This window comes from Phycodurus eques, chromosome 16 (assembly GCF_024500275.1).
Source record: "Phycodurus eques isolate BA_2022a chromosome 16, UOR_Pequ_1.1, whole genome shotgun sequence".
NCBI classification, from domain to species: domain Eukaryota; kingdom Metazoa; phylum Chordata; class Actinopteri; order Syngnathiformes; family Syngnathidae; genus Phycodurus; species Phycodurus eques.
Genome location: NC_084540.1, coordinates 3500683 through 3518942, shown reverse-complemented (window position 1 = coordinate 3518942; position 18260 = coordinate 3500683). Strand labels below are relative to the sequence as shown.

Below are 18260 nucleotides of genomic sequence, written 5' to 3'. Positions count from 1 at the left end.
CGTCAGCGCTGCACTGCTGAAATGTTAGCCAGGAGGGGCAGGAGGGGGCGAGAGTGGTAAAAATACTCTTGTTGCCAAAAAGAGGCCACTGTACTGTACTCCCTGACACCATATCAACACAAAATAACTCCGCCCTCCTACAAACACGTGACCAATCAGAGACTTCAAAACCCAAGAGGCCGCATGTGATTTGCCAGATTGACGTGGGACTTGACCAATGGAGTTCCCTAAAATGAGGCCCGGTGTGTTGTGTTTATTGCTCACCTCCCGTTTATCAACAAATCATTGCCTCCGCCCGCCGTGCGCACACCGACCAATCACGAGTCGAATTCCAACCGTGTGTGTTTGATTTTCCAGATTGACCTTGGACGCAACGAATGGGGGGGCTTGGGTGGGCGTTCCGCAAGTGTAGGGTTCGGTTGCGCTGCAGCGTAGCCGATCAACTTTTACTACTAGAGACGAAGGTGTTGTGTTTTTTTTTTTTTTTTTTTTTTTTTTTTTTTTTTTTTTTTTGAAACGATTCAAACTGACGAAGCTTGTTTTAGCTGGCCTACTACAGACACAAAACAACAAACACAACTCACTGTGTACATTTGCCAAGTGAATCGCGGATATTTGCACGCCGCGTTGCCGTTACATTCCAGAAGTGTTAGTATAATCTGGGGCGGAAAGCTAGCCAGCTAGCTCGCTCGTTAGCATGTTGCTAGGCTAGCTGCCCAGGCGAAGACCTTTTTGGGATCTTACTCCTTCACCTGACGCTCCTAATTCTGTTGACCAGAAAAGACTCCCAGGTGGGTTCTCCGCGGCCGACGTCGAGGCTTTTATAGCGCCGTGCTTCGAATCGCTCGCCGATTATGTGATGATGTGTTTGTGTGATGCCGACCCGCTATACAGTACATACTACATGCTAAGCTAACGCACTACATACATTGGTCAATAATGAACTCGTTGACACTTTATGGCTCCAACTTGGGGGACGTTGTGACACTGCTTGAACGCGAGCACGCAGTGTAGCTGGTTATTAATAACGAAGGCCAGTGTATATTCCCACACTGTATAGTCGGGGGATGCTAAAGTTGGTTTAATCGAAGGGTCACAGCGTAGTTAGGGTTGCCCTCGGGGTTAGTGTTACAACTGTTAAACCACAATGTACAGGGTAGGTAGGCCTACGCACCTTTTACACTAACTTTTTTTTTTTTTTTTTAATTTTTTAAAAATATATATATATATATATATATATATACACAGGTACCTTAAATAATGGCAAATGGTTTGAGACCAGAACAAAGGAAGTGGAAAGATGCCAAAAGAAAAGAAATGAAAGCAGGTCTGAGTTGGAAGGAAAGGAAGGAAGAAAAGCAGGTTCAAGTGATGTAAGGATGCGTGAGTAAACAAACAGGTGTGAAGGGACAAAGGCACAGGAGTAGGAATAAGCGACTGAAAGATGGAGGGATGCATGATTAAAAAGGTCAGAGGGAAGGAAGGATGGAGGGGAGAAAGGAAAAGATCGCTAAATGCAACCGCATACATCCCGGTTTGGTATGTACCTTGGATTTAAGGTCACTCTTCGGTTCACTTTGGGTACAGTAAAGGAACAAAATTCAAAACAAACGGCTGGTCTTTTGTGGAACATATTTAATGACATTTCAAATGAAAACGTCAACAGCCTAAATCTTATCAGTAAATTGCAGCATAAATAATTTGTCTTCTGTGGAGGATATGAAGAATTCAGATAAGTGCAACAGTAACATTTTGAACAGTGTGGATTCTGCAATTAAAAACTCTATTAATGGCACTTGTTAATGCTTTGGCTTTATTTGTGGTCCAGTTTGACACTTTGTCCATAAGTTGAAATACTTATTTGTTTTGAGCATCATTAATTACACGTGCAATGGATTGCAAGTAACTGATTTCATGCAATTTATTGGCCTTTTAAATGTTTAAAAAACAAAATTAATATAATAATTTTTTTTGGTTTCGCTTGACCTTTTTTTTTTTTTTTTTTTTTTTTAGCATGCTGATGGTGGGAGGCGATGGACTGCTGCACTAGAATGAGTGTGAAGGAGCTGTGTGAGACTGATGACCTGGCCACCAGCCTGGTACTGGACCCTCTCCTGGGCTTCAGCACCCATAAAATGAACATCAGGTAATTGGCTCCTGACTCCCAATTTGATCACTTCAGAGTCATGAGCTCATTCAAACCGCACTTGAGTCCATTTGAAACGTCAAGCTCGTTTGGTGCATTTGAGATTTTGAGGTGACGAATGGAGAGTGATCAGAATCGGAATCATCTTTATTTTGCCAAGTATGTCCAAAAAACACACAAGGAATTTGTCTCCGGTAGTTGGAGCCGCTCTAGTACGACAACAGACAGTCAATTGACGGAGAACACTTTTGAGACATAAATTCATTGAGAAAAACAGTCACTTAGCATTAAAGGCCTGCTCGTTATCTGGTCATGCTGGTATAATTATTATTACTTTTTGGTGACAATTGTGCAAAAAGATGCAGAGTCCTCTCGCACTTAGAGCAGCTTGGTTGACTAATATAGCAATAGTCCGGTGCAATGACCATTGTGCAAAGGGCGCCGAGACGTCAAGGAATGTATGCAGTTTAAAGTGACTAGTAGTGCGATAATCTGGGACAATGTCGATAGTACAAATGTTGCAGATACTCCTCAGTCAGTGTGCAAGTGGTGCAGATGCTACTCTGGCATAAGTGGCCAATATTGGTCAACAACAGATATGCAAATAGTGCAGCGTGACGAGACTACCACAGTGGGTGCACGAGTAATGTATAGATGTGACAACAAGCTCAAGGCAAAAATATTGGCAGCATGTTGCAATGGAATTGTAACTTAGAAGTTGATGGAAAGAGGGAAGAAGCTGTTGGAATGTCTACTAGTTCGGGTCTGCATTGATCGGAGGGAAGGAGCTGGAAGAGATGGTGACCAGGATGTGGAGGGTGCAAGAGGATTTTGCATGTGCTTGTCTTAGTTCTGGCAGCGTGCAAGTCCTCAAGGGTGGGTAGAGGGGCGCCGACAGTCTTTTCAGCATTTTGATTGTCCGTTGCACTCGGAGTTTTTCCTTTTTTTTGTAGCAGCACCAAACCAGACTGTGGTGGAAAAACACAGGACTGATTCGATGACCGTTGTGTAGAAGTGCCTCAGCAGCTCCTGTGGCAGGCCGTGGTTCCTCAGAAGCCGCAGGAAGTACATCCTCTGCTGGGCCTTTTTGAGGACGGACTTGATGTTGATCGCCCACTTCAGGTCCTGAGAGACTGTAATTCCCAGGAACTTGAAGGTCTCGACGGTTGACACAAGGCAGCTGTGGCGAAGGATGCCTCCTGAAGTCCACGATCATCTCTACAGTCTCGAGCGTGTTCGGCTCCAGGTTGTGTCGGCCGCACCGCAGCTCCAGCCGCTCCGCTTCCTGTCGATATGCGGACTCGTCGTTCAAAATGAAGTCGTTGTGCAGCAGCGTGCAAATACGTCAAGGTGGTTTGTTTTGCAAGTAAATAAAAGAATGTCAATCATATGGCTGTGGTAATGCTCAAAATTAAATGGTTTCATGGAAGAGCACTCACAATGAGAACTGGGCCCTCTGTTGCTCTGTGCTACTGCTTGTTGCTTTCAAACGTCTTGTTTGCAGAAACATATTGTGCAAATATCATATCTCGAGTCATTGTCAATCTTTATACGAAAGTGCGGTGTGCCGTGGCCATTCTGTCCCTCCTCCCAAAAAAAAAAAACGGTGTGACCAAATCATGTCACGGTCTCGAGGCCTGTTAACTTAAAGTCTCTGAACGATGAATAGTTGATCAAAATAGTTGTCCGTTAATTTGATGATGAGTTAGTTGTTGATTCATTTATTAATTGTTGCACCTCTAATATACAGCATGTACAGTGTGGAAGATATGAGATGGGTATTTAAATGTCATGTATATGTCATGTATGAGTGATCGGGAAAGAAGGATGTCATTCGCCATGTTTTTCTGAAACTGCTGGAAAGGGGGCTCACGTTTTTAGCCTTCACTGCTAACCAGGCAGCCACCTCAACCTTACAAGGTGTTGGCCCATGAAAAAAAAAAAAAAAAAAAAAAAAGGAGAGACAAATCCAGAATGGAATGACTAGAAATAATCCACTGAGTCAAAAATAATGCATGAGACACTCAGTCATGCACAAGCACACATGACGTTTTGTCATACAGACGCCGCTCGCCTGTTATTCATGATAAACATCACCTGGCGTGATGGAAACAAACAGAACAACTTGACGTAATCTGTCGAGCAGGGCCCCAGGCTAACTTTATTTTTTTACTAATGGCAGAGCAGCCCTTAATTACAAATTTTGGGGGCACAAGCAGAAAATTACAGGGCACACGTTGTAAATCAATTTGCAAGGTAAGGATTCACATTTCCTGTCGTTTCCATTGTATTACAAATAAACTCTTTAACAATACATGCCCAAACTAAAATGTTTTAATTCACATTTTATTGCGCATGGATTGACACAACATAAACATAAGTTTACGTGTATAACCAAGTTATACTGCTTGAATACTAAAAAATGTCAACATTGTTTAGGCCTGGATTGCCAGTACTATCAGCAAAAAAAAAAAAAAAAAAAAGCACGTTATTGTCGTTTAACCGATGGGATAATCGGGTATAATACTTCCGTCCATCCGTTTTTCTTTACGGCTCATCCTCACTAGCGTCGCTTATCCTCGGGCGGGAAGCGGGGTACACCCTGAACCGGTCGCCACTTGATTCTAAAAATGCGATAGCCCTCGTTCCCATCAATGTCCATTTCTGTTATCTATTTTATTCTTTTCCACGTGGTGGTTTGTGCTGTAAATGGGTCATATTTTCTGAAACACTCCCCTCTTTCTGTGTCTGCGTGTGTAGCCCCCAGCCTGAGGTGCGTCGCTGGGGCAACCTGAAGGAGACGCTGCTACGCTTCCAACGCACGCACGACTTCAATGCCACCTTTGAAGCGCTGACGGTGGGCGAGCTGGCGGGCGACTACTTCAACGCTTTGGGGATCCACCGACAGGAGCTACTGAGGCAGCACGTGTGTACACGTATCTTTAATTTACATTGTTTTATTTATTATACCACAGTAAAAAAAAAAAAAAACTTTTGAATTTACTTAATTCGAACATGTACATCAGTTAATTCCGACGTGCATCGGTTGCACATGATTAAAATGATGTAAACTGACATATTATTTTCGAGGAAAAGGGGGGAAAATTACATCAGTTTCCCACATTTTAATCATTTACAACCAAAAATTAAGTACTTTTTTTGTTGTTGTTGTTCGCTTCTCCACTGGTTTGTCCCTCGCAGCAGTGGCTCAAAATTTGGCATCAAAGTTGCAACTAGACAGACAAGTATTAGGAACCCAAAATAAAAAAATTGACAGCCAACAAACCAAACAATCATTACAGTATGAGAGAATGGGTGCTAACTCACTGTAATTCAATTACTTTGTCATTACATTTACGTCACACACACACCGGAACCTTCGAGCATGATTCGGCAAAATGCCGGTACAACCGTTAGTGCTAGCACTAGCTTGCTAGGCGACATCACGTTTTGTTGCCTGCTTGCGAGCCGTATCGTATTCAAAGTACGTGAACATCGTCCTCTCCCGAGCACCGGTGACCACCAACACACGTTTTTCCCCCATTTAGTTCTTATAATAAACACGATGCGATCGATTGTTGTTGTTGTGGACGTGGTAATATAATTTACATAATTATATCTCATTATTATTAATTAATTGCAATTATTATTTTTTTTTAAATACAAGACACATTGTTTTAGAACTCGCCAGTTTAATGCTAATAGTCAATGAAAAACCATATTGACGGGCTAGTTAATATTAGCACAGTACTCACGAGTTATTAACGTTATTTCGTGACTTTCTTCTTCTACTCTTTTTTTAAGCCAACAGTAAACAAGTAGCTCCATGCATACATCGCACCACCCTGCCCCCAAGAGGCCAGCGCGCACACAGCAGGAACAGCAGATAGTCATTGACTGTATTAAAAAAAAAAAAACTTTTTTTTTTTTTGTCTAAAGCTTTCACAAGAGTATCAAGCCAAAAAAGAAAACGACTGTATGAAATAAATAATAACAAAAAATAAATAATAACAAAAACTCGAAATAATCCAGAATCAAAATGTCCCTTGCACACTGTTACACGTTTGGTGTGTATTGTACAATTAGTGATCCGGCGAACTCGTCAATTATTCATTATAACCACCACCCAGCGCAATACAACTGAACAAAAACACCAGGAATAATTTCATCATAAAAATCGACAGCACACTCTGTGACGCATATGGGGCGTAATGCACGCGTCTTATAATTAATTCCCAGGCTTTTCTCAACAGTACTTAATTATATTGTTAGTTCTATAATATAGTTACACAGCAGAAATAAACAGAACAGTAGAAATAATCCAGTTAGTGGAACTTGGCACGGGGAAGAACAACTCCACACAGGCGGGGCTGGGATTTGAACCCCGGTCCTCAGAACTGTGAGGCAGATGTGCTAACCAGTCGCTGTCTTCTCCACAGGTGTACCGCTACCTCAGTGCCTTCTTATTGGACAGTGGCGTCAAGATCGAGTCATGTGACCGCTACTCCTCGGAGACCAACGGAGCCAAGATTACCTCCACCAGGCACTGGTGCGTCCATTCATTGCTGTTCTATCGGATATTTCATCCTGACGTCACACGTACTTCTGGGTGGCAGAAAGCCTATGCTTTTCCCGATGGCACCATTATTGAACAAACCCTTTTTCCATCATTTGGCCAACGCAGATGCCATTGGGAAAAATAAAAAGAGAAATGGCTTGAATAATGATTTTAGCCTCCTTCTCTACCGCTCTAGTTTGAATTGGAAGTGTTGGTCAAAAATCTGTTACGTGAGGTCAATTGCTTCGAAGAGAGACGGGAACACTGGCCGTAATTTACATTTCAACAGGAAAGTTGATTCAAAAATCCACGTGGTGGAAATTCAGACATAGTGAACAAGATCAACGAGGGCCTTGCTCATGAAAAAGGAATTTTCTTTTCTGCTGCTCGGATTAATGGCACAGACGTGCTCTTTTGACACTGAAATGAATAGCGTGCTCCAGAACCGACGTGACATTGTTTTCTTTAATAAGTCAAAACTACCCAAATTCATATTTTATACCTACCTGTGAGAAAATGCCTTCCAGATACCCGATGATGGCGTGCGTATACATGGTGGTGCAAACCTAAACCTAAAGCTTTTGTCATTGTTTTCAGTTCATGCAAGTCATAGTCAATCACTTTCTTCCACCTGGATGTACCCTGGCGCTTACAAACATTATGAAAAGGCCAATAAATGTCACTGTAGAAGAGTTTAGGAAATAATAGTTTGTTGGCGGGCAGGTTCGCAGGGGAGCGCGTGGAGGTCCTTCTGGGCTGCATCGCTGAGCTGAGTCCGGCCGACAGCGCCGTGCTGCGGGCCGGTGTCAACGACTTCAGCGTCATGTACTCCACGCGCAAACGCTGCGCTCAGCTCTGGCTCGGACCCGCCGCCTTCATCAACCACGGTCAGTTTGGACAGTCATGTGCAGAACAAATAAGAGGGTGTAAAAAGCCAAAAGGAATCAGGTTTCAACACAATATGTCTTCGATGGTACATCTTTAAAATGTGCTTGAATTTGTACCACAGCCCTCGTTGTGTCTGAATGCATGGCGCCCTCTGCTGGCCTTTTGCCATTATTGCTTCAAGATATTTGGCGTGTCCACAGATCCTTCAGAAGTCCGCAATTAGAGTCTACAATATGAAATGTAAGGGTTAAAATGTATTTTTTTTAATGGATGATTCATAGAAATTGTCCTTAAAAGTGACATATAGTCACTATATCTGCAATTTAAAGGTACTTAAACTCCATTCTGCCTCATCTTATGATCGGTGGACCCAAATTCTTAAAAAGTCTTAAATTGGGTTTCGATATGAGAATTTCAGAATTAAATGTATTTAATCCTTAAATTTGCCCTTCACGTGTCCTATTCTTCAAGATACTCGCTGTCCATTGATCCTTATAAAGTCTGAAATTTTATTTTTCCAAAAGTGGAATTTAAGGAATAAATGTCATTTTTAAGGATAAATAAGTATAATTACGTAAGAAAAATACTTTAAAGGTAATTACACTTAAAAAAAATCCTTAAATATGAGTGTATTAGAGTAAACCTAAAAATGTCACAAATGCATTAAACAACTGATTTACTTTTTAATGACGAGTTTCCTGAATAAAAACATTTCGCACAATTTATCATCCACTCCTACTTGTCATATACACAATATTACGCTTATTTGCTTGCTTTGATGGCATTATGCACATTGGAAACAGAAATTCTATTGTCACGTCAAGCAAACATAACATTCTTGTCAAATTTTTTTTTTGTAAAGTTTGGTGTTTCACGATAACGTATCTGTTTTTCTATAATTCCATTACAACAAGCTGGCAATTTTTGGACTTGAGTTCGTTGTCACATTTCTGTGGGGCCAATTATGTATGACTCGTGCACTCACTGTAGTTGTCTCGCCATGCTGCACTATTTGCATATACTGGCCACTCGTGCCAGAGTAGCATCTGCTCCAGTTGCACACTGATTGAGGAGTATCTGGAACATTTGCACAACCAACATTGTCCCAGATGAATAAGCGCATACACTCCTTGAAGTCTCAGCGCCCCTTTGCACGACGGTCATTGCACCGGACTATTGCTATATTAGCCATTCGAACTGCTCTAAGTGCTAGAGGACGAGAGGAATCTTTTTGCACAATTGTTTTTTGTCAATGTCTTTATGTCTCCAAAGTGTTCTGTAAATTGACTGTCTGTTGTACCAGAGCGGCTCCAACTACCGGAGACAAATTCCTTGTGTGTTTTGGACATACTTGGCAAATAAAGAGGATTCTGATTCTGATTTTATTCATGTCTTGGACCCATGAATATCCATTCAGTGAATTGAGTCATTTGACTTGAATTTGTGTCCCATTAATCACATCTTGTCTTTCTTTTTTGTCTTTTGTTCTGGAAGACTGCAAACCAAACTGCAAGGTAAGCAAACTTTCAATCATCAGAGACAACGCAAACGGATGTCTTAAGTCAAATAATTATTCACAGCGTTTCCGTGACGATTTCAGATTTTTTTTTGCCATAGCTGTTTGTCTAATTGTACGTCCTTTTGTCTTTCCCCACGTTCAACCCCACCCCACGCCCAGTTTGTCCCTGGTGAGAAGAATGGTGCTTGTGTCGAGGTGATTCGACCTATCTCGCCCGGGGAGGAGATCACGTGCTACTACGGTGCTAGCTTCTTCGGCGAGGGCAATGAAATGTGCGAGTGCTGCACCTGCGAGAGGTGCGTCCCTGCGCGACACGCTGGAGATTTCTGACCCGTTTTGAGTCATGTTTAATGTGCTGACATCGACTCTCCTGCAGGAAAGGGGAAGGCCACTTTAAACACAGAGGGAAGCAGCCGGAATGTGAGGAAACAAAAGACCTCGTGGGCCAGAAGTACCGCCTACGGGAGCGCTACCTTCGCCACCAGCGAGAGAAGGGACACATAAGTGCCAGGCCAATTATCGCTGGATTACATTCAGGTATCCTTTCAGGGCTTTTTTTTTTTTTTTTTTTTTTTTTCTTAACTTTTTGCTTGTAATTGCAGAAATATCCCTTACTTTGGGACCCGGACTTACGAATGCTCTGCCACTTTTTAGTTTTGCTTCGTGTTGCAAGCCAGAATTTGAGTTGCAAGCAAGCTTCAGATATGCCGCCGGTCAAGTGAAGACAAAATTGAGCAATTAACGTGCTGTAATTCGCTGAGAGTCGCTGATGCACTTTCAGCTGTTTATTGAATGGTACATATCGCCAAACACAAAAATCCAAAGGAACGCTCACAAGGAGAGAGGCTCACACTGAAATAACCAGACAACTTGACTGACTCCTGCTCCTGGCGTCACTCAGTAGGCCATTCCACTTAAAAGCATGCCTGCAACACTTGAGTAATATGTGTAGTAAATACGCTTCATTGAAAAAAAATTACGTTTTTATCAAATACAGTGCTTTTTCAAGATTAAAAAACCAAAAATTAAAAACAGAAATGTTATATCGTTGGGAGTGCGGGGAGATCAGGTTCATGGCATTTCAATTCATTCTCATTGGGAAATTGTTGTACATGTCAATTGAGTTATGAGCTTTGTCACAGAATGAATTAAACCTCTAAGTCAAGGTACTGCTGTACTTTTTAGATTGGAACTCCCTGCAGTCACTTGACCTTGTCCTGTCTTTCCTTTGTAGCAATCCCCTCTAGGAACTCCTTCACCCATCAGATGCGTCGGAACGCCCTGAAGAACCGAAAGTGGAACCAGACAAATAAGTGGAGGCTACAGAACCACAGGCTCTCGAGACCCTCTGAAGTCGGTCGGACCAGGAAAGAGCGACAGGCACCGCCGCTCCCGTCGCAGTGCGTGATCCGGGATCTGAAGATCAGGGTGCGGCGCCACACGCTGGACTTTCTGCTGGTCTGCAAGGATCCCAAAAGCAAGGAAAGGGCCCTACTGCAGCAACTTGAGGTGGTGAAGCCAAAGACGACCCCCAACGTGAAGCGTTTCCCCCTTGGCCCGCTGCGTAAGAACAGTGGATGGTTCGGCCCTGATGGGAAGTCTGTCAGAGCAATTCCCTTGAGGAGCTCGTCCAGAACCAGGAGCGCGGACAGGGTCAACTCGGACCAAACTGCCATCACAATAAAGCAGGAGAGTACTGAGCAAGAAAACTCAGAGCCGGCCGTCTGTCAGATTGTCCCGGACTCTTGTAAGAAAGCTTCAGACAATCCGGTTCTATCACTCAAGCAATACCTGACCGTCCGCCTCACTAGAATTTCAGCGCCTTACAGAGAGGCACCGGGAACGACCGTTGACGAACGGGACATAAGGGAGGAGCTGAGAGGAAAGATGAGACAGATTCAGGGCCTCAGACCACTGAGCACACAGAAATCCCAGCTGAGGCAGGGACCGCCACCCCCAATTCTGCCAGGCCCTTGCGCCGCTGAAGCTCCCAGAGGAGTGCGAGAAATGTTCTTCAAGGCCGTCGATAAGGGAACAGTAGAGAAGCGGCACGTCTTAAATGGGACGGCGGACGACTCTACCCAGCTCGAGGAAGGAGGGAAGAACAAGGTCATTGAAATCCAGACTGTGGCAGAAGAAGAAACGGGACCAGAAAAAGTCAAACCTCAAGAGCACAGAGAGAAGAGAAAGGGCGCCGCTGTTGAATGTAATGCTGCTCCCAGTGCAAAAATGAACAGACCGAATAACTCGCAGGGGGTTAAAGCTCCTAATTCATGCGAAGTTGTTTCAGAACCGTCAGCTCATACCCCAAGTAAACCAGTACACAGTCCAGGCAATGATATAGTCATAAAGCAGGCCAAGATTCTCCTTTCTGATTTTTTAAAGAAAGATAACGCCTCGGTAGACGAGCAACCACAGGGTGGTAGTTGTCCCTCATATCCGAAAGAACGTCACGCTGGCAGCTGTGTGGCAACGAGGGGGAATGTTGGACGGCGGCAGAAGATCCACAGTCAAGTGAAGACGAAAGCCGAGCTGAAGTCAAATAGCACAGACACCAGTTTAGTCATCTCAGCGCAAAATCTGAACAAGCTCGGCCACCCAGCGGCTGCCCACCTCGACCCGGTACCTCTCGAGTCGCACATTTCAGCCAACACGCGTCAGACCGCTCAGCACCTTGACGCCATGCAGTCCAACATACCTCTAAAGAAACGGACATTCCGCAGTGCCGTGGAGCCGGAACCATGCGCGACTGCTACTTTTGTCACAAACCGGAAAGAAGTTTCCGGATTGTCCACAAGGCAGGAACCGATTCGTCATACAGAAAAGACTGTCAAACGAGACAGACAAAGCAAAGTGATGCGACCAAAAGTCCAGCGCTTGAGCTCCAGAAGGATCACGAGGCAAAACGACGTGAGCAGGGTTCTTCGGCCCAGAGTTACTGACGCTCCTCAGAGTCATCTGAGGAAAGTTCACAAGTTTAAATCCGAGAGGCGAGATGAAGATGACAACCAAGAGACTGTTCAGCTTGGTAGGAACCGTCAGATGAAGGATGAGCAAGAGAAAGACTCTGTGATGGAAACGTCAGCCTTGGAACTAAGCGATGTTGAGGAGACTAAGCCAGACCTCAACTTCAGGATCCGTTTCAAGCGCAGGAGAGGGAAAGTGTGGGAGATGCAGAGCAACGGCTTGGGGGGTATGATTTTCAAAACGGAAAAGAGGGAGGAACTCGACAATGATCCGCTCAAGGCCATCATGGATTCAGTGTCTGTGTTGAGCATGGAGATGCAGGCGGCTCAAGCTCATGTGCAGGCCAGTAAGAAGTCCAAGAGCAGACTGCTTCGCTTGAAAAAACGGGGCGAGAGGAAGAATGCGTCCACCAAGTCAGAGCTGGGCGGAGAAGACCGTAAAGAAAAAACAGATGGGGCGATTCCTTCTGGTACTAGCCTGCCACGGGACAAAGTCCAGAACGCAGCATCATCTTTTGTCCAAGGAACAAAAATGGAAGATCAGTTCACAAGAAGCTGTTGCCTCTTTGAAAGTGGGTTGCAGCAGAAACTGGAGTCCAACTTGGATTTCAATGATATTCCTCTGCCAATCCTCAAACTGCGCCGAAAGGTGGAGGACATCTGGGAGGTGGATGGCGAGGATGAGGAGCAGAACCATCCCAAAGTTAAAACGGAGACACCGGTAAAGAGAGAGCTCCGAGGTCCTGCTTTAGCCAAGCAAACGCCAGGACTGCTGGACTTGAGCAAGGTCCGAGAGGAGCCCCCGCTCGTGAGTCAGAAGTTGAACAGTAATTCATTGCTCCTGAAAACCGAAGCACCGCAGATGTCTTTGTCGCTGTCGCCGCTTTCCTTGTCTTCCCCGCTAAACGAGAACCCGGAGAGCATGGCAGTAGCCAATGTGATCGCAGAGAGACAGGAAGTCAGCAGCGGTGGAAGCAGGAAGCAGCGGCACAAAATGGCGTCCAAGTGCGGTCACGCGGAGGCGCCCACGAGCTGCCTTAGTCAGTCCCTCCAGCAGATTGACAACAGCCTCTCCAGGCTCTCTGAGGGTCTGTGCTCATCGCAGATTCTGGAAAAGACAGCCGCCTTGACCGGAATTCCCAGTTCCATCATCCAGCCCCCACCCCAGTCTCCTCCATTCCCCACTGCGGAAAACATTCTACCGGGCGAGCCCAACTTTGCAAACTGCTGTGATGATATCCTGGACTTCCAGTGTCTCAACTTTGAGGGCTACGATCAGCCACAGAACATCCTCCCCTCGTCGCCATCTGATCTGTGTTCGCTGGACCCCCCCACTGATCCCTTCAGTAGCCCCCTCTCGCACAGCCCCTCCGACACATGGACCACCGAGACGCCCTACCTCGGCCCCCCAAGTCCTGGGAATAACTTCACCGGTGATGATCTCCAGTTCTTCCCTGGTCTACTCTCATCCAAAAACGAGTCGGTTTCTCTGGACTGTGAGGCAAAGAACCCCTCCTGCAGAATCCCGCCACAAGCCAGTTATAGTTTTTCATCGCTCACCAATCCCGAACTGGTGCCGAAGGAACGACTTCTTAGCAAAATTCCCGGAATGAGGCTGTCCAGAGAGGACTTAAAAGGTCATTTTGCCTCCGTGGTGAGCAAACCTCGCCTATTTGGCTCTTCTGCCGCCATGTCTCAGAATCCTCTTCCTTTCGTCCAGTCCGCCCTGAACGTCAAACCGAGTAGCAGTCAGTCAAAAGCCACATCCCACCTCAAAACACATGGACCCTTCCACCGCATGAGCATTCCCAAACAACCTCAGTCTTTTCCTTACTCCCAGCCTAGCGCACAGCGAGGCGTCCACCAGACAAAGCCCGTCCTTTCGTCTCCAATAGCCAACAAGTTCCTTAATCCTCAACTCTTCACCGGAAGAAATCCAAACCCCCCTGACAATCCCTTCAACTCCCAGGAGAAGTCCTCCACTGTCATCCACAGGGTACTGAAGTTTCAAGGCGCCAACCCGAGCCAGAACTTGTACTGTGCTCCCTCCAAAGACCATGTGGTTGCCAGCAGCCATTCCATGACCAAAACATTTGGAACAAAACCCATGGATACGAGTCACGAGGACCAGGAGACTCACCCCAAAGGTAATGCTTCTGCTCAGAATGTCAGCTATTTCGCTCCCTCTTCCAACCCCGGCAGGCCCGGCATCCATTTAAACAAACACAGTTTGTCTTCGCACCTGTCGTTCAGCCGAAGTAAAACGGCCTCCGAAAAGCAGGACGACGCCACGGTGATGTACAAAAACTTCTCTGCCCTGCCCAGACCTTTCTTCTTCCCCAGTAAAGACGGTTATTCCTCCCCACAGGAGAAGCCCTCCAAACACGACAAATCCGCTCCGCTGGGCTCGGACAAGAACCAGCCGTGTTACCCTCAGCAGGATCTGTTTGATTTCAGCTTTGCCTCCTCGCTTTCTCCAATGCCGCATCACAGCAGTCCTCAAGTAGTCCACAGCACGCCGCCTGGCACTCCGGCGCCAGCAAACAAGACCCACCCGGTGGCCTCCTTCCCTTACGGCCCGCAGGGACCCCCTTATGTACTGAACTTCAGCGGCGACCACTCGTTGACGCTGGGCCTTCGGGATGGGCCCGAAGGTTACTCAGGACTCGGCCCGACAAACTACACCTACCACTGCCTGATGGAACCATCGGGCACGCAGGGGCGGCTGGTCCTGGAGCCATGCGGTTCTCAGTCCATCCCGCCCTCATTTTCCGTGGGTGGCTTCTCGGGACACAAAGGGGGTCCGGAGGAACACTTTAAGAAGGACACACACCACCAGAACCAGCCGGGCGACCATCAGGACATACCGCACTATGGACCAACCTCTCACTCCATGGGATCTACCAAGCCCAAGCGGGTTAGGCTGGTGGTGACGGACGGAACCGTGGACTTGGACCTCCAATACTCCGACTGAGCCACTGGAATAGGCCTAGAACGTTTTGTAAAACTATTTTGAGGGACTAAGTTTTCCGTCATTACAATGAGCGCAGAAGAGATGTTCATTCGATGACCAAATTGATGAGTACTTGTATTGGCGACCACTCTTTGGAAGTCGCCGATGGCGACTTGTTAACCTCACCACGGTGTAGGGAGGCATGCTACTGGTGTGCTGAGTTTTTAACGGGCAGCTTCGTGCCCCTGTCTTTCCTATTAGACTTTTTGAAACCTGCCTTTTATACCCACCATATTCTCCTTTCTCACTGTTTGTACGTGTGCGAAGTGTTTTCTTTTGTAGTTTAGCGGTCACCACTGGCTACTGTGTACCGTCACGTCTCATTGTTGACCCTCAGTACTTTGTTTGTCACCCAAACGCGACCTAAAATTCAAGTCGAGTTCACTCGAAAAGTCCCGACAATGTGGTAGCAACATCTGTAACAAGGTGAGACTTTTCGCGTATCACTGTTCGGTGTGAAAGGTACAGATTGGGGAGGGGGGGGTTGAAGTTGACCCCCCCCCCAAATTTTCCCCGACGTATCAGAGGCAGGGATGGCGACTGTGTGTAAATGAGTAGGCGACAGCTGGGATGGGGGTGTGACGTTTTACAACACACACTAGCTTGCGCCACCCAGTTGTGTTCAAAGCAATCCGCTATATGCGCAATGTCACTTGATCAAAACGGAACACGGATGAGCTGACGCCAGCGTCCCAAGTGAGCGTCGAGTGGTATCATGGGCACAACAGGGGCAGGCAGCTTGTGGGAAAGGGGTAAGTGGTCATCTAGCACGGGGGTGTGACGTTTAAAACCCAACACTGACTTTTCCAGGCTTGTTTTGGTGAGAGGAATCGTTGCTGTGCGACTACTATTTTAAGTAAATTTGAAATCTCACACCGCCTGTCCCAATTTTCTGCCACCCGTTTTTGTCATAGCTGCTACCCCGCCTCTAGCCCCTTTCACATCAATTTCAACATCACACAACAAAGCGGCCTTTCAAACGTTTTGCCGGCTTTTTTGACGCAGGAGCATAGATATCCAACTCCAGTGAGCTCTGGTGCAAAAAGGTGCTTTGGTTCAGTTTCTGATGCACCAGCTTTTCAGAACTTGTATGAAAGAGACTCGTGATGATAAACCCAAACAACAGTGATAAACGGTTCCTCGTATAACGTACCACGTAACACTTAACTATGCTAATAATCAGCCTTTCTGACAATTCAATGAAATTGAAAACACTTTGGAGGGTCCCCTTGTCATCCACAGTAAAGCAAATAACTTGTTTTGAAGAACAAACGGTGACAATCTTTCCACTCCTTGTTTGTCGTCATCTTTTCAAACATCCATTGAGGGCGACGTGTGCTCGTCGCCCGTGTTGTCGTCTGTCGTCATTGTCGTGTTTCCATGGCAGCCTTCCATCCCAGTGTACTGTCGTGTATTTATTTTCAAGCTTCTTGGCCTCCTCCTGGTCCCAGTTTGAAAACTAAATGGTGCTTGAACCTAATTTATACTTCACCTCGATTGTTGATAGGAGTAAATGTTTTGCGGTTATTTAACGGGACAAAAAAACCTTACTGAGCTGAATATATAGATATATAATTATATATTATATGACTTGTATTTAATTTCTCACCCGCTGTTGTAAAACTTTAAATTAGGTTGCCCCCCTTTCCTCTTTTAAAAAGTGTTAGTCTTACTAAAAAAAAAAAAAAAAAAAAAAAGTTTGCTGTAGAAATGTACAAAATGTAGCTTGTATTATTAAAGACTTAATCCTTTTCATATTTCAGCTTCTGGAATCATTTTTGTGTTGGAATGTTCATATAATTGTAACATTCTGGCTTTAAATAATTTGTGTTCATTTTTATTTTTGTATTTTTTTATTAGTGGTGCAAAACTGCACAGACTGACAGATGAAGTGCTTTTTCTTTCTCTTTCTTTGGCCGATCCATTAATAGAGCCCAGATCTTCCTTCTCCCGGCCACTTTGCCCAGTTGTTGCGGAGGGATCCCGAGGGTATTCCCTCGCCTCCTGCGACTGGGGGGGGGGGGGGGGGGGGGGGGGGGGGGGATTTACTTATATACGGTATTTTAGTTTAGAGAGGTTTAGGGGGTGCTGAAATTCCCAAACTTAGGGCAGAGAAGCGTAACACTTTTTGGGAAAGACTACCATCAGATCTGGTAAAGTTTAAATAATTGGACACAGCAAAAAAAAAAAAAAAGGCTTGGATTTATAAAACAAATGTATAATAACCCGACTAATTTTTGGGGGAAGACAGCTCATTTTGATACAGCAGCACCTATTCCTACACATGACCGATATACCATTTTTCTGAACATGCCTCCTCCAGTGAGCACTAAAAATACCCCAAATTATAAATTGCTGCATTTTTGTTGTTAAAATATGCTTCAACCAAGTACTGTATGGTTGCATACGTTTCTAGCTTGTTTAAAAAGGGTATGTCATTTAAAAAATCAAAAAAAAAATCTTGAATTTTAGGAGGGCCTGAGCGCCTGCCAAATGGGCTAGAAACACCTACGAGCAGTCATGTTACTGACAAAAGTGTGTATGAATCTGGTCGCCCTTTGTATTCAAAAGTAGCTCTCAGATTCAAAGAGAAATGAGTTTCCGCCGCGGGGCGTCCGGGCTCTCGCTTAGAGATAGGGCGAGAAGCCCGGTCACCCGGGAGGACCTCAGAGTAGAGCCGCTGCTCCTCCGCATCGAGGGGAGCCAGATGAGGTGGCTCGGCCTGGCATCTGGTTAGGATGTCACCCGGGACACCTCCCCGGCATGGTGCTCCGACCCAGGACACCCTAGAGAGACCGCGTCTCTCGGCTGGCCCGGGAACGACTCGGGATCCCCCCCGGAAGAGCGGGACGAAGTGGCTGGGGAGAGGGGAGTCTGGCCAAGAAAATGGATGGGTGGATGAGGTTGGTGACCTGTGGGATTAAATTATGTTGCTGTACCCCCTAAAAACTGCAAATGTCAGCAGAGGCTGAGAGAGTCATCTTCAGACAGGACTTGATGTCTTCCTGCCCCCAACCCTTCATGTTTAATAATAAGCATTGCAGCAATGGCTTCCACCGTCATTGTCACCTGCTCACTCAGATTGAGTCATGCCGGTAAAATGCTCCACATCTCCCTTTTATTGCCTTATCTCTCTTTTTCCTCGCTCTGTCCAAACATCAAAGACAGAC

At 45.7% G+C, this 18260-nt stretch overlaps 1 protein-coding gene across 2 annotated transcripts; it reads left to right on the top strand.

Moving 5' to 3' along the window:
- Window positions 1-525: 525 nt before the first annotated feature.
- kmt5c (lysine methyltransferase 5C) lies at window positions 526-17049 on the top strand. Of its 2 annotated transcripts, XM_061700826.1 has the most exons (9): window positions 526-791; window positions 2014-2146; window positions 4907-5072; window positions 6586-6695; window positions 7428-7591; window positions 9087-9106; window positions 9271-9407; window positions 9488-9648; window positions 10346-17049. In XM_061700826.1, the coding sequence occupies exons 2-9, from the start codon at window positions 2034-2036 to the stop codon at window positions 15049-15051; spliced, it is 5577 nt and encodes a 1858-aa protein (XP_061556810.1). In that variant the 5' UTR covers window positions 526-791; window positions 2014-2033; the 3' UTR covers window positions 15052-17049. The 2 variants fall into 2 exon arrangements, with proteins under 2 accessions (XP_061556810.1, XP_061556809.1); XM_061700825.1 differs by lacking the exons at window positions 526-791; window positions 2014-2146 and adding an exon at window positions 3251-3496.
- Window positions 17050-18260: the final 1211 nt, after the last annotated feature.

Coding starts and splice junctions, on each gene's coding strand:
- kmt5c (XM_061700825.1), top strand. CDS start 3,339: ATGCCTCCTGAAGTCCACGATCATCTCTACAGTCTCGAGCGTGTTCGG. Junction 3,497..4,906: donor CAGCGTGCAAATACGTCAAG/GTGGTTTGTTTT, acceptor CTGCGTGTGTAG/CCCCCAGCCTGAGGTGCGTC. Junction 9,649..10,345: donor TATCGCTGGATTACATTCAG/GTATCCTTTCAG, acceptor TTTCCTTTGTAG/CAATCCCCTCTAGGAACTCC.